The sequence below is a fragment of the Bombina bombina genome, chromosome 1 (genome assembly GCF_027579735.1).
Source record: "Bombina bombina isolate aBomBom1 chromosome 1, aBomBom1.pri, whole genome shotgun sequence".
NCBI lineage: Eukaryota > Metazoa > Chordata > Amphibia > Anura > Bombinatoridae > Bombina > Bombina bombina.
In genome coordinates this window covers 259112987-259129476 of record NC_069499.1, presented here as the reverse complement: position 1 = coordinate 259129476, position 16490 = coordinate 259112987, and the positions used below count along the sequence as shown (strand labels likewise).

The window sequence follows — 16490 nt, the reverse complement described above, 5'->3', positions numbered from 1 at the left end:
GAACAGCACTTCCTTACAATCACGACCCTCAGGAAAACCTGAATTTTGGAACAGGATCCTGAAAGGTCAGTGGTGGCATGGAGGCCTTTAATAATAAAAGGGCAAAGACAGAGGTGAAGTCAAAACAATCCAAGTCAGGGCAGGTAGCAGGCAAGTGAAGTAACAAGGGCAATCCAAAGTCAGGTACCAGGAAATCTGTATAAGAAAATCAGAGTTAACACAGATGAAACACAAGGGAACTCCAGAACCAGGAAGCAAGCAAATAAACCAAGCACTGACTGGGGGGCGTGCTGAGAATTTATAGGGAAACTAAGTCACATGACCAGTCACCTGACCCCAGCAGGTGGAGCAAGCAGAGTCAACAAGAGGAGGTCAGGGACTCAGCACCATCTTGGTTCTTCTCAGAGTCCCTGGCCTGCTCTCCTCTATCAGACCCAGACCCCTTCTCCCTTCCTATGCTCAAACGCTGAGTTTGTGTGGAGGCCACCATTTTACAGCGACGGCACACTCACCGCAAAACTCGGTGGTTAGAAAGAGAGGGGAAGACAGTCATAGGCTGGCGATAGGAGGCCTGGGAGGCAGAGACCATCAGCGCACCACCCCTAGGATGACACTGGAAGCCAGGAGCGGGTAAGTGACCGGTCGTGCCGTGACAGAGCCCCCTCCTCAGATGCGACCTCAGGGTGCGAAACGGGGTTGGCTGACCAGGATGTCTCAGATGAAAGGCTTTGACTTTTGCAGGAGCATGAACATTCTTGGTCGGCTCCCAGGATCTTCCTCCGGACCATATCCTTTCCAGTGGATGAGATATTCCAGGCATCGACTACGACGCCTGAAATCAAGAATCTCCTGGACTTAAAACTCTTCTGAACCATCAACCATCACTGGAATAGGTGGAGCGGCAACACGTGATGGAAAATGGTTGGGTCTCCAAGGCTTTAATAGCGACACATGAAACACTGGATGCAACCGGTAGGAGGCAGGGAGATCCAAGTGGACAGTCACTGGAGAAATGACTTTGGTCACCGAAAAAGGCCCTATGTAGCGTGGTCCTAATTTCCGTGAAGGACAAGACATACGCAAATTCTGTAATAAGCAACAAGAATTTTCCCTAAGGTAGAATATGCAACTCACAAATGCGATAATCCCTAATATCATACTAAAACATACACATAAAACACAAAATATAGGAGTGCACTAATCAAAGCTCTACCAATTAATTTATAACTACTAGAATACTAAAATGGAGGTGTAATTAATATTGTTTTACATTAAAAATATTTGCTATTATGACACGAAACTTCAAATGAAAAAATAGCAGTTTTAATAGCACAATCAGCGTTAAAAACACAATTAATATTTAAAAACAAATAAAGAAATAAAATAAATGAGGAAATAAAAATAAGGTGCACATTATAAAATCAAACTCTGTTCATTGTTTAGGGCCCATTGATTGTATATGCTGCTCTTAAAAAATTTGAGTTTGATCTAAAAAAAAAAAAAAATTGTTAAAGCCTGTTGTAAATATAGTTGTAAAACAAAGAGTGTTAAATCAACAGTAACCAATAAAGAATATAAAATTTGGGACCAAATAAAATGTGCAGATTGAAATGTAGTTTTAATTGAATGTCCATGCAAGAAACAGTACTTAGGCGAGACCTCACGTATGTTGAGGGATAGAATTAGAGACCATCTTCTCAACATAGAACATGGGTTCGAAGGACATTTGCTCTCAAAACATTTTAAAGAGATGCATAATCAAAACCCAAAAGGATTAAAGTACTGGGGAATAAGAAAGATCACACAGGATTGGAGAGGTGGATATCCAAATAAAAAAATGCTAAAAACAGAAGGAGAATTTATCTTCTCTTTTAAGACTCTAGACCCATTAGGACTTAATGCAGAACTAGATTTAAATCCTTTTATTTAAATACTATTTAAATACTACATATTTTAACACTATTTTAACATTATTGTAAATCTTGTTCATAGTTCAATTGATTGTTAAATTTTTTATAAATTTTGTATATATTTTTTATATATTTTATAATATATCTCCTATATATATATATATATATAATGTTAGCGTAACCTAGATAGTGAGTATAGGAGAATAAGTTTTCACTGTAACCTCTATAATTCACTGAGATCCTGGTATACCCTATACGAAGTTAGGAATATATTATGATATAATAAAGTTTAGATTTTAGTCAATGAATTGCAATTTAATATTATTATTTTTTGAAAAAACTACTGTAATTTGTTTCTGACAAATGTTATATCATCACAAAAAAGAAATAAGACTGCTCTGTTTTTTATGAATGAACGAACCCCTAAGAAAGACTTTACATTCATATATATTTTTAATGAGTTTGGAACAAATAAACCCTAATGAATGAACCCTGTACCTTTAAAAAAGAAGGTATAGGCGGAGCCTGGGCAAGCACAATGGAGGACGCATAGTGTGTTTGCTCTGGGTGCATTTATCTTTTATAATGGAGACCTGACATGATAAATCCAACAGAGTGTCCTTAAAAGTATACCAGACTGCTCCGGTATTAACCTAGCACCACACTACTTACTGCCTGCCTTCTAAACAGACGCTAGTCCCAGTAATATAAGGCAGAACGGATCCGGCGTAATGGAGACCTGAGTTACAGCCCTAACAGGAGTTTAACGCTACCGGGCGAAAAAACCAAGAGGAGATAGTGCTAATGACACCGGAGGGCAGCGTGAAAGCACTCCGGTGTACAGAAAAGAACTCACACGTTACACGGCAGGTAGTGAGGAAAGCAGAAGGAGGAAGAGAATAAAGGAGCTGAGCCGCCATGAGTGAGTAACCACGTGAGAGACCGGACAAGCTCCGGCACACGCACATATTGTTTAAGACTGGGGGAAATGTTTACACTATAAAAGACATTAGAAAATCAGCAATAAACATGAAATAGCCACAAATACCTTTAATGGTACAAAATGATCAATGCTGGGTCTGGAAAAGAAAAAAATAAGGCAATCAGAAAGGAGAATCGTCGCTAGGCAGAGAAAAAACTCAGGAGAGGTATGAAAAGAAACTGAATTCTGTACCTAAAAGACTTTTGCACACAACAGCTAATTAAAGTCAGTCACACTACTTATGAAGCTGAAAGGCTAAAAGAGAGGAGAGAGGAGAAACAAAAAAAGATCCCACAGGGTGTACAACACTAAAGTATGACTACTGGCTTGGCTTAAAATTTATATAGCAAGACTGCACTTACAGCAAAGCATTTTAGGCGCCAAAACAGATCTGCATCAGACACACTGCAAACTTTTTATCACAAGAAGCACAAAAACATTCGAGTAACCCATCTACTATTAAAATCATATCATGTCAATTAGGAGACAAAGCAAACCAAGCTGCACACCTAAGTCAGCGGCAGCAAGTCTCTTCTTTAAACCCCATAAAGGAGATAAGATATTGGAAAAAGAAGTTGACATGGGTGAGGAGGAGATGGATGAGGACACAGAAGCCAATCCTACAGAAAGCAGCAATATACCTATAACCAAATCTGATATTAAGAATCTTGTATCCAAACAGGATATTGCTTCTATATTTGACAAAATGTGGGAGAAGATGGACGCTCTACAGAATACAGTGACAACTAGCCTTACAGAAATTAAACAGGACATTTCAGAAATGGGCAATAGACTTGAGATGCTGGAGGAGAAAGAAGAAACAAGGGAGGAAGAGATCACCAACGTTAAGCAACAACTAAAAGACCATCAGCAAGAGCTGGCAGACATGAATGATAAATTGGAAAACAGGAGTCGGAGGTGTAATGTACGACTGAAGGGCATTCCAGAATCAGTTACGCCATCTGCCTTAGGGGACTATCTACGGCAATTATTTCAGGCCATCACAGGGGTGTCTTCAGAGGAGAAATTTCAACTAGAAAGAGCTCACAGAGCTCTAAGAGCTAAACCCAAAGAGACAGAACCCCCGAGGGATATAATTGTGAAAGTTTTCCTCTTCCAAGAGAAAGAAGAGATTATGTCGGCGGCGAGGAAAAACCCTACTTTCAAGTTTAAAGGCTCAATTGTACAATTCTATCAAGACCTTAGTGTCAAAACCCTACAACGAAGATATTCCTTGCGTCCGTTGACGCAACTCTTGAGAAAAAGTCAAATCACATATAGGTGGGGATTCCCCTTTGCCCTGCACATACTCCATGAAGGCACCACTTACACAATCAAAGAACACCAGGACATACCAGGACTGTGTCAATTACTAAAGCTAGAATGTCCAGAACTCCCAGACAACCCTCAAGACAGCATCAAAGCCAGACCAATATTACCAAGAGGGACTATTCAAAATGGTCGCTGGACGAGAGTCTCTAGGAGGAAGCAGAGACCTTGAACAGCCAACAGGACTTAGATGGCTGAAAATAACTTTCTAAATTGACAGGGTTGCTTTGCCTTCCCCAAAGGGAGAGAATAGGCCATAATTATTAGAGGTAAAACAAACATGCCCAGCAGCCCCATTAAGACTCACATTGTTGAAAGCTGTGGGTGTAATAGGAGAAACGTAAAAGTTCCCCTACTGTTGATAGATTTAAGTACTGAAGGGTCCATGCCGAGAACTGGTGGGAATACTGGAGGTTGGGCTTGATGACAGCAGAGAAATAATAAAATGATATCTGAACAATTAGATTCATGCCCCAGAAAGATATCAGTAACGGCAAGAGACAAGGACACTTTGAACTGATTGAGATGTTTATAGAAATGTTGAGCTCCTAATGTTGTAATAGGATTCTTATATGCACGTTTAGCTAGACAATGAGATATTAGTATAACCTACAGAGAGTACTTTACAGTAGTATCTCAATTTTAGGTAAAAAATTAATATGTTTAAGTTTAAGTTTAATTTTTGTTTTTATGTTCCCATGCTAAGTACCGTCGAGCAGTGTCACAGAAAGTTTCTCCATGCTGGAGTTGGCCTGAGGAAGACAGAAGTTACTCGGGGTCTAATACAGAAGGCACTTCTGAGCAGGTATGAGGGGGAGGAAGGTAAATATTAATATGGGTTCTAGAATACAGATAATCTCACACAACGTAAGGGGTCTGAACACTAATGTGAAGAGAAAAACGGCACTCACTCAATATAGAAACATGAAATCCAAAATAATATTTCTACAAGAGACACACTTCTCACATAACCAATATCCTACTTACTGGGACAAACATTTTAAACAACACTACCACGCCACATCTGATAAAAAAAAAAGAGGGGTATCGATACTTATACATGATTCTGTGCAATTTGTAGAGGAAGAGGTGATCAAAGACAAGGAGGGAAGATATCTTATATTGAGAGGCAATATACGAGGTACACCATTAACACTTTGTAACATTTACGCACCGAATGAGGGGCAACATGAGTTCTTTAAAAAGCTATCACACTTACTGACACAATGGTCTCAAACGCTTTTGATAGTGGCAGGAGACTTTAATGTTAATTTAAAAATACGTAGGGATGCTGACACTGCTAGTCTCACTAACAAACAAAAAAGACTAAACTCTATCACTAAGTTAATTAGGGAAGAATTAGAGACACACAACATAATGGACACCTGGACGACTCTATATGGCCAAACAAATGACCACACTTACTACTCTCCCGCTCATAAAATATATACTAAACTGGATTATATATACATTAGTCAAACTTTGATACCTAATCTAATATCCTCATCTATCCATACGTCGGTGTGGTCTGATCACTCCATAGTACAGGTTCAGTTGCACGGATTTACAGATTTTAATAGACAGAAATCTTGGACTTATGACCCCTCACTATTAAAACACCCAGATATCCAAACCAAAGTCTTGAATAACCTAAAAGAATACTGGAGAATAAACGTTGACCCTTCCATAAGCCCGGTTATTGTTTGGGCAGCCCATAAACCATATATGAGGGGGCTGATTATTAAAGAGAAAGCTATGTATATGAAAAGGATCAGATCTACGGTAGATTCCCTACAAAAGGAAATAGAATCGCTAGAGAAATCGCATCAGGCGACCTTGTCCCCCCTAGTATTAACTACCCTGACCACCAAAAGAAAAGAACTTGCTAGGATATTGACTGAAAACTCACTGAGAGCTATAAACAAACTAAGGTCATTTTATTTCCTGTATGCAAATAAGCCAGATAGGTTCTTAGCCAACAAACTAAGAGAAAAAACAAAGTCCTTTACTATAGCTCACTTACAGAAATCAGACGGCACACTAACATCTAACCCTAAGGATATTGTAGAGGAGTTTGCCAAATATTACGAAACATTATATGACGGTAAGAAGGTCTGTCATTCCCCATTGACTGTAAAACTTAGAGAACAAATATTAAAAAAGGCAACCTTACCTAAATTAAATTTAGATGAAGCAAACTCCTTGGAGGCAGACATAACTTTGCAGGAAATAGCAACAGCTATTAAAGACCTTAAACGAGGCAAGGCTCCAGGCCCTGATGGGTTTTCAGGGGACTATTATAAGCTATACAACACTGATTTGACTACCCATCTACATAAATTTTGCAATGATATATTGAAGGGTTCCCCAGTCCCGCCAGAACTACTTCAAGCCAAAATAGTTGTTATTCCCAAGCCAGGGAAAAACCCTAATCTGACACAAAATTACAGACCGATTTCGCTAATAAATCAGGACATAAAAATTCTCACAAAAATTTTGGCAAACAGGCTTAAGCAATATTTACCCACATTAATCCATCCTGATCAGGTGGGCTTCATTAAAGACAGAGAAGCGCCTGATAATATAAGACGCACACTAGCTCTAGTGGAATATTTGAATGCTACAAGAACGCCTTCTCTGCTCCTATCTCTGGATGCGGAGAAGGCGTTCGACAGGGTGGATTGGGGATATATGCTGGCGGTTCTGGAACATATGGGATTTGGCAATCGATTCATAGATGCGATTAAAAACATATATTCACGACCAACTACAACAATTAGGGCTGCGGGCTACCAGTCAAGAGCTATACAGATTCTAAATGGTACCCGCCAGGGGTGTCCACTTTCGCCACTGTTGTTCGCCTTATGTGTAGAACCTCTGGCCGCCTGCATTCGAAATTCTAAAGAGATACACGGGATCAAATTGAATAGAGGAGAATACAAATTAACATTGTTTGCGGATGACATTCTGCTTTCTCTCACAAAGCCTTTGCGCTCTTTGCCCATCCTTTATCACTTGCTAGATGAGTTTTCCAAGGTTTCAGGTTTTAAAATTAACTCAGAAAAATGTGAAGCACTTCCCCTACACATACCAAAGCAGACACAAAAACTAATTGAAGCTAACTGGGACTTTAGGTGGGCTAATAAGCACATCAAATACCTGGGAATATATATCACAGACACAATTGAGTCATTATATAAGGTCAATTATAATCCAATATTTAAGAACATAAGGAAAGATCTATCCAAATGGAAAAAAAACAACTTTTCATGGCTAGGCAGACTATCGGCTATAAAGATGAACATTTTACCAAAATTGCTATACCTATTTAGAGCCCTACCAATCAAAATCCCACTGAAAGACCTAGATGCTCTACAGGCCGAACTTATTTTATTTCTTAGAGGACACAAAAAAGCCAGAATAGCAGCACACATCTTAAAACAACACAAACAACTAGGAGGATTGGGAGTCCCAAATCTTCGAGATTATTACCAAGCAGCAAGACTAGCGCAATGTGCACTGTTAAGCAAAAACTGTCAGGGAATGACGTGGCCTATGATAGAGACAGACATTAGAGGACTAGTGGATCCAGGGGAGCTGCTGTGGAGCCCCAAGGACACAAATGCCAGCCAGCTAGCACAATTAAGAATCACTGAAGATTCAAAGGCGTTGTGGTCTTCACTAACTAAGACATTGCAATTAATTTCACCACAGACTATTATTAAACCAATAGGGACATTACTTCCGACTGAATTCCAAAAACAACTAAACAAATGGGAGAACAAGGGACTATACAGGGTGGCAGATTTTATGGACAGGGGAAAAATGTTGACATTTAATCAATTGAAAGATAAGATCAACCCGAACACTTTACATTGGTTCCTGTACCTCCAAATCTCACATGCCATAAACAAATACAGACAGGGCTCCTCTACCACAAAGAACACTGTTTTGGAGCAACTCATAATAACTCCAGGCAGGCACAAAAAAATGATTACACACCTATATTTAGCCATTCAAACAGTGAAAAACGCAACAAAACCAAAGCTCCACGAGAGCTGGGAACATGATTTAGACATAACCCATAATACTGATGAATGGAGACAAATTTTCTTTGAGCTTAGTAGAGGCCTGATAGGAGCAGATCTGATAGAAAATTCAATCAAAACAGCTTATAGATGGTACCTCACTCCATTAAAGACTTCACATTACATTCCTGAATGCAACAGATCATGTTACAGAGGATGCGCAGAGGTAGGTTCTTATCTACATATGTGGTGGGAATGCCCAAAAATACAACCAACCTGGGATAAACTACAACAGCTGATTAGGAGAACACTGGGTGACTCCGTTACGCTAACAGTATCAAAAGCTCTACTACATACTCACTTAGATTCCCTAAACTCAGCCTCGAATAGATGGATTAACATAGTATGCACAGCTACTAGATTATGCATAGCTAGGAAGTGGAAGATGGGAGCCCCGAACTGGAGTGAGGTGCTTGAAAAGATTGAGGATATTTATAAATTGTCAGAGTCAGCAGCTTGGATGCAGGGTACTGTAGAAAACTTCCATAACATTTGGATCCATTGGACCCTGAATAAATATCAATAAGTAGGACAAATTCTTGACACGCTATAGGACATAGGCGACTCTTTAGTGCCATAACACGTAAATAACAAATGCATATTTTGATGGATACTGCTCGACGGGAACGGTTCAAGGTTTACAGTTAGAAGAAGTTTATGAGTTTGGGAGTTAAAGAGGGAGGAGGGTGAGGGGAGGGCATAGGGGGAGGAAAACTATATATATAAAAAAAAGGAAATAAAATGGGACTAGAGACGGTTTGAAATGTATCATTTTGACTCATGTATCTGGCTTTCCCTAAGTCATGTTTATATGTCTACTGTTCTGTCATGATATATCTGATGTGAAACCTTAATAATAAAAAATATTTCAACCTAAAAAAGAAGGTATATAAGGATGAAAGGAAGTACACAAGCTTATCTTGACAAAAGCTTTGCGCTGAAACGCGTAGATAAGCAGTCCTGTGCAGCTGGCCAGCTCTATATGGATTTCGTTTGAATGAACTGTCACTTTCCTGAAAAGCAAAATTTCCACTAACGACAACAGGCAGATTATTGACACTTACTATTTTGGATACATATGAAAAGTGTTGACAGAGGTAGAGAGTGTACATATTGAAAGAACTCATCTAAGTGGAATTCCGGACTGAAGACAGTTACGGCTACCACCGGTAATCTGACCCCTTGATTGGCTGAGCAAACAGACACGTGATCACAACACGTCAGCAGGCTTGCAACGGCCACTAGAACGCATATTCCACTCTGTAAGAAGCAGTAAAGTCAGAGAAAGCGGTCATTGAAATACAGCTTTTGTATTCTGGTGAGTAGGATCCCCTGGATTCGGTTGCGATACAATATTACATATGTACATTGAATACGCTCTGTTGCCTAAAAACATTCAAAAGTAAATTGCTTGCTACTTGTAATCTGTTGGAAGTATAAACAATTACAAATTTGTCTACCATGTCACGGAGCCTTATTTGACTTGCTGGATACAACTTAACAATTTTTTTTTTTTTTTTTAGATAAAACTCTAATTTTTTAAGAGCAACATATACAATCAATGGGCCCCTAAACAATGAACAGAGTTTGATTTCACAAGGTGCACCTTATTTTTATTTCCTCATTTATTTTTATTTCTTTATTTGTTTTTAAATATTGATTGTGTTTTTAACGCTGATTGTGCTATTAAAACTGCTATTTTTTCATTTGAAGTTTTCGAGTCATAATAGCAAATATTTTTAATGTAAAACAATATAAATTACACCTTCATTTTAGTATTCTAGTAGTTGTAAATTAATTGGTAGAGCTTTGATTAGTGCACTCCTATATTCTGTGTTTTATACGCAAATTCTGTGTAGATAGCCAGATCCCCCAATCAATAGGTAGGTGTTGGGGACCTCTTTTGGTCGACATATCCTTTATAACGTTGTTGTGCCATCTTTAAGGTACCAATTAGTTTCTGTATTGTGTTTGTATGACAGAGGTAGATCCACAATAAAGTCCATGGCTATGTCTGTCCATGGACCTTGAGGAACTGTAGGAGGCTGTAGAAGGCCTACTGGTTTCATCTTTGGTGTTTTTGAATGTGCACATATGTCACAGGTTAAGACGTATTCCCTGGTATCAGTCTTGATGGATGGCCACCAATAGTAATGACTAATACTTTCTAGTGTTTGCGTAATTCCTCCATGGACTGCTGAAGGAGTGCCATGGAATTGACTGAGTGCTTCAGATCGAAGCAAGGGTGGCACATACACCTGTTTGTTGTGGTACCATAGTCCTTGTTTTTGGATCAGAGATGGACTGATAGCAGGTGGTTCAGCACTTAGGTTCTGTATGCGATCTAGAAGTGAGATTTGTATTGCAAGAAATTAATGAGGGGGTAAGATAGTGTCTTGAGTTTGGTCAGTGCTGTAAGTATCCTCATATAGTCATAATAAGGCATCTGCTTTTAAATTCTTGGATCCAGGACGGTAGGTGATTTGAAGATTGAATCTAGAAAAGAATAAAGCCAAGCGGGCTTGACAAGGGCGTAATCTTTTAGCAGCACGAAGATACTTTAGATTACGGTGGTCCGTATACACTGTAACAGGTATAGGAGAACCCTCTAATACAGGGAGTGCAGAATTATTAGGCAAGTTGTATTTTTGAGGATTAATTTTATTATTGAACAACAACCATGTTCTCAATGAACCCAAAAAACTCATTAATATCAAAGCTGAATATATTTGGAAGTAGTTTTTAGTTTGTTTTTAGTTTTAGCTATTTTAGGGGGATATCTGTGTGTGCAGGTGACTATTACTGAGCATAATTATTAGGCAACTTAACAAAAAACAAATATATACCCATTTCAATTATTTATTTTTACCAGTGAAACCAATATAACATCTCAACATTCACAAATATACATTTCTGACATTCAAAAACAAAACAAAAACAAATCAGTGACCAATATAGCCACCTTTCTTTGCAAGGACACTCAAAAGCCTGCCATCCATGGATTCTGTCAGTGTTTTGATCTGTTCACCATCAACATTGCGTGCAGCAGCAACCACAGCCTCCCAGACACTGTTCAGAGAGGTGTACTGTTTTCCCTCCTTGTAAATCTCACATTTAATGATGGACCACAGGTTCTCAATGGGGTTCAGATCAGGTGAACAAGGAGGCCATGTCATTAGATTTTCTTCTTTTATACCCTTTCTTGCCAGCCACGCTGTGGAGTACTTGGACGCGTGTGATGGAGCATTGTCCTGCATGAAAATCATGTTTTTCTTGAAGGATGCAGACTTCTTCCTGTACCACTGCTTGAAGAAGGTGTCTTCCAGAAACTGGCAGTAGGACTGGGAGTTGAGCTTGACTCCATCCTCAACCCGAAAAGGTCCCACATGCTCATCTTTGATGATACCATCCCAAACCAGTACTCCACCTCCACCTTGCTGGCGTCTGAGTCGGACTGGAGCTCTCTGCCCTTTACCAATCCAGCCACGGGCCCATCCATCTGGCCCATCAAGACTCACTCTCATTTCATCAGTCCATAAAACCTTAGAAAAATCAGTCTTGAGATATTTCTTGGCCCAGTCTTGACGTTTCAGCTTGTGTGTCTTGTTCAGTGGTGGTCGTCTTTCAGCCTTTCTTACCTTGGCCATGTCTCTGAGTATTGCACACCTTGTGCTTTTGGGCACTCCAGTGATGTTGCAGCTCTGAAATATGGCCAAACTGGTGGCAAGTGGCATCTTGGCAGCTGCACGCTTGACTTTTCTCAGTTCATGGGCAGTTATTTTGCGCCTTGGTTTTTCCACACGCTTCTTGCGACCCTGTTGACTATTTTGAATGAAACGCTTGATTGTTCGATGATCACGCTTCAGAAGCTTTGCAATTTTAAGAGTGCTGCATCCCTCTGCAAGATATCTCACTATTTTTGACTTTTCTGAGCCTGTCAAGTCCTTCTTTTGACCCATTTTGCCAAAGGAAAGGAAGTTGCCTAATAATTATGCACACCTGATATAGGGTGTTGATGTCATTAGACCACACCCCTTCTCATTACAGAGATGCACATCACCTAATATGCTTAATTGGTAGTAGGCTTTCGAGCCTATACAGCTTGGAGTAAGACAACATGCATAAAGAGGATGATGTGGTCAAAATACTCATTTGCCTAATAATTCTGCACTCCCTGTAGGTCCGTATACACCGTAAACCCTCTAATAGATTACACCATTCTTCTAGAGTCCCTTTGATTGAAAGAAGTTTCCTCTCACTTACACCTTAATTCCTTTCCGCAGGGAGGAGTTTTTGAGAGTAGAATGCTACCGGATGCAGCCGCTCATCCTTTTCCCCTCTTTAAGAAAGGATACCCCCAACAGCAATGTCAGAGGTGTCTACCTCAAGATAGAAAGCTTTGGTAGTGTCTAGTTGTACCAGAATAGGTGTTTGGGTGAATCATTTTTTTAGTTTTTCGAAGGCCTCTTGAGCTTGAGTTCTCCATAGAAATTTGTTATGTTTCTTAGTCAGAGTGGTTATGGGAGAGCATATTTGGGAGAAACCTCTGATAAAGCGTCTGTAAAAATTTGCAAACCCTAGAAAATGTTGTACAGATTTCTTATCTTTAGGTACGGTCCATTCCAAAATAGTTGTAATTTTACCGGGATCCATTCGGATCTGTCCAGGAATGATGATGTAGCCCAGAAATTCTACAGATTCAATTTCAAATACGCATTTTTCCAGTTTAGCGTATAATCCGTGTTTACGGAGATGAAGCAGTACCCTTTTCATGTGTTCGAGGTGTTCAGCAAGAGAAGAGGAAATAACTAGGATATCATCTAAATAAATAATTACAAAGGAATCCAAAATATCTCAAAAAACATCATTCAGGAAGTGTTGGAATGTGGCAGGAGCATTACAGAGCCCAAAGGGCATAACAAGATACTCAAAGTGTCTGTACCGAGTACTGAATGCGGTCTTCCATTCATCCCCCTCTCATACCCGGACTAGGTTATATGCACCCCGCAGATCTATTTTCGTAAAGATGTTTGCTTGTCTTAGTCTATCTAGGAGTTCTGGTATCAATAGTAGGGGGTATCAGTTCTTTATGGTGATATTATTTAAGGCACGGTAATTAACACAGGGGCGCAGACCTCCATCTTTATTACCAACAAAGAAAATACCTGCCCTGCTGGGGACATTGAGGGCCGGAATGAAGCATTTAGTTAAACTTTCAGAGATGTATTCCTTTAGATAAGTTCAGCCTCAGATAAAGGAAATATGCCCCATAAGGTATAGGAAGTAAATCAATTGGCCAATCATACAGGCATCTAGGAGGTAACTGATCAGCACTTTTCTTGTTAAAGACGTCTTGGAACTTCTTATATTTATCAGGCAGACTGACTGAGGGCTCATAGACCATAGTGGATATATGTAATGGGGTCTTGTTCAGACAAGTGGTGGTACAAAAATTAAAGGAAAAGGTGAGGGTAAATTTAACCCAATTGATAACTGGATTATGGATTTGAAGCCAGGGGGGCCTAGGATGAGTGGGAACATTGGTGAAGGAATGATGTCTAGATTAATGGTTTCTTTATGATGTCCAAGAAGGAGACAAATAGGACCGGTTTCATATACTACAGGACCTGTTTTGATTGGAGTTCCATCCACAACATATAATGATAATGGGTGCGGCTTAAATCTCATAGGAAGGTGATAGGTCTGTACCAAGGTCTGGTCTATGAAACAACCGCTTGCTCCAGAGTCTATGATGGTGGTGACCGAATGATTCTCACTTTCCCACTGGAGAGAAAAAGAAATAGAAAGGTAAGAGGAGGTGGATGGAGTAGTAGAAGTCCAGGAAGAAGGAGCAATGATTCCCATACCATATGTGGAGGTTGGTCAATCAGGACATGTCGTTAGTATGTGATCAGCTTTACCACAGTAGAGGCACAGACCTTGTGAACAACATCTCTTTTGTTCTTCCTCGGTCAAGGGGTGTAACATTAACAGTATTAACTTGAGTAACTGTTAATTTTAAAGAGAATAAAATTGTGTTTTGTGACACCAAATCAGAAAGTGAACACTATGTGAAGTGACACCAGGTTGATTTGGTGTAAATTAAGCCTTTTAATATTGGTAGGATTCTGAACTGTTTAGCTAACAGTCAGATAAAAACAGCACAGGAAATTAGTAAGTTAGCAAGGTACTTTGCAGTTTAGGAATAAATGCAAGTAGTAGTCATACAGTCTTTAGACATAGAAATCTTATACTTTAGTTAACTAACCGGATCAGATATGCTTGTCTCCCTTCAGTTGAAGCTGCAGCTGACATGCAGAGATGAGATCCTGTGTTGAGGGAGAGAGGCGCGGTGTTTGGTGTGTGATGTCACCACAATCACTTATCCAGAGCTCAGAAGGATTTCTGACAATATTAAAGCTGAAACAATTATGGAACAAGGTTTGAAAGTTACCTTTGATGAGATTGGATATTACACTCCTTAGTTAGGTAAATCAGTCTGTGAAAATGTGGAACAGGCTGCAGTCTGATTAGCTGAGTGCAGCTGGAAGTCTGTGAAAACTGCAGGCATCCGGTTCAGGGAGAGATGAGACAGAAAGGCTGAATCAGTCTGAAATAAAATTAAACACTCTGAAAGGATTAGATTAGGTTTGCTCACACAGATAGAAATAGTTGAATAGTACTTTGAAATCCTTAGGTTATTTAAAGCAAAGTTAAATTGGTAGTTAGCTCAGGAACAAGTATGTCTCTCAGGGAGTTTTACAAATTACTAAGCAAAGCTTGGGGGTGTGAGCAGGTGTGATAAAGGGAGTGTGTACCTGTGATTGGTTAGTACACCTCAGCTTGAGGTCGAGGACGGTCTGGGTTGCGACGGTGGAAAAGGGATACCAATCTAGGTGCAGAAAGATTGCTAGATGGTTCCCAACTATCCTCCTCCTCTGTGAAGTTTTTCCATCTAATTAGATATTGGAGAACCCCACTAGGCATTCGGGAATCCAAGATCCTTTCAACTTCAAAGACATCACTTTCAGACGGTACCAACGTCGTGGGTAAATGGGGAACAGAAGACCTTGTGGGATGGTAGGGTTTCAACAAAGAAACATGGAAAGTGGGGTGGATCTTCATGGTTGTCGGAAGCTGTAACGTGACAGCATTGACATTTACCACTTTAGTGATAAGGAAAGGACCACAATATTTCTGAGTGAACTTTTTACTTGGCAGATGAAACTTCAGATTCTTCGTCGACAACCATACTTGATCACCTATTTTATATTCTGGTAGTTTCCTATGTCTCAAGTCATAGTAAAATTTCTGGGAGTTTTGCGCCTTTCCAATATTTTCTTTGATGATACGGAAGTTTTCTAATAGGGTGTTCTTTAGTTCATCCACCATAGGTGAGTCTGCTGGTGTTGAAGATAAAGAAGTGAAGCTGGGATGGTACCCATAATTTGCATAGAACGGGGTCATTTTTGTAGAAGTGCTTGTTAAGTTGTTATATGCAAATTCTGCATATGGTAAGTATTTCGTCCAATCTTGTTGTTGACATGAACAGAAACAGCGAAGGTATTCATCGAGCCACTGATTCACTCTCTCAGTCTGTCCATTCGCTTGAGGGTGATATGATGTTGTATAATGGTGTTGAATATTTAAGGCTTTGCATAGGTCTTTCCAGAAACGGGACGTAAACTGAGACCCTCTATCAGAAATAATTACGGAAGGTACCCCATGTAATTTTAGGATATGATTCAAAAAGAGAGTAGCAGTTTCAGATGATGATGGAATTTTGTGATATGGTAAAAAATGTGCCATTTTGGTGAATGTATCGATAACAACTATGATGGTATTCTGGTTATTGGAAGGTGGTAACTCTACAATAAAATCTATACCAATCTGCTGCCATGGAGAATTCGAAACTGGGAGGGACATAAGCAGTCCATAAGGTGTTGACCGGTCATTTTTTGAGATCTGACATATTACACAACTTTTAATGTATTCCTTGATTGTATCCTTCATGTGAGGCCACCAGTAATTCCTGGAAATTAGTTCCAGAGTCCTATTTACCCCTGGATGTCCTGCTAAAGGAGTGTCATGATGTTCGTTTAGAATCTTTAAACGTAAGTCAGTTGGTAAGAATATTCGATCATTATAGTAGTAAACACCATCTTTTTGCTTGATGTTTTT

General features: G+C 39.6%; 1 protein-coding gene across 1 annotated transcript; it reads right to left on the bottom strand.

Moving 5' to 3' along the window:
• Positions 1-12749: 12749 nt before the first annotated feature.
• LOC128657565 (uncharacterized) lies at positions 12750-13082 on the bottom strand. The gene has a single exon (XM_053711940.1). It carries the CDS (start codon positions 13080-13082, stop codon positions 12750-12752), a length of 333 nt encoding a protein of 110 aa, XP_053567915.1.
• Between the last annotated feature and the right edge of the window lie 3408 nt (positions 13083-16490).

Excerpts from the sequence above, each read along its gene's own strand:
- LOC128657565 (XM_053711940.1), bottom strand. The coding sequence starts at position 13,082 with ATGAAAAGGGTACTGCTTCATCTCCGTAAACACGGATTATACGCTAAA.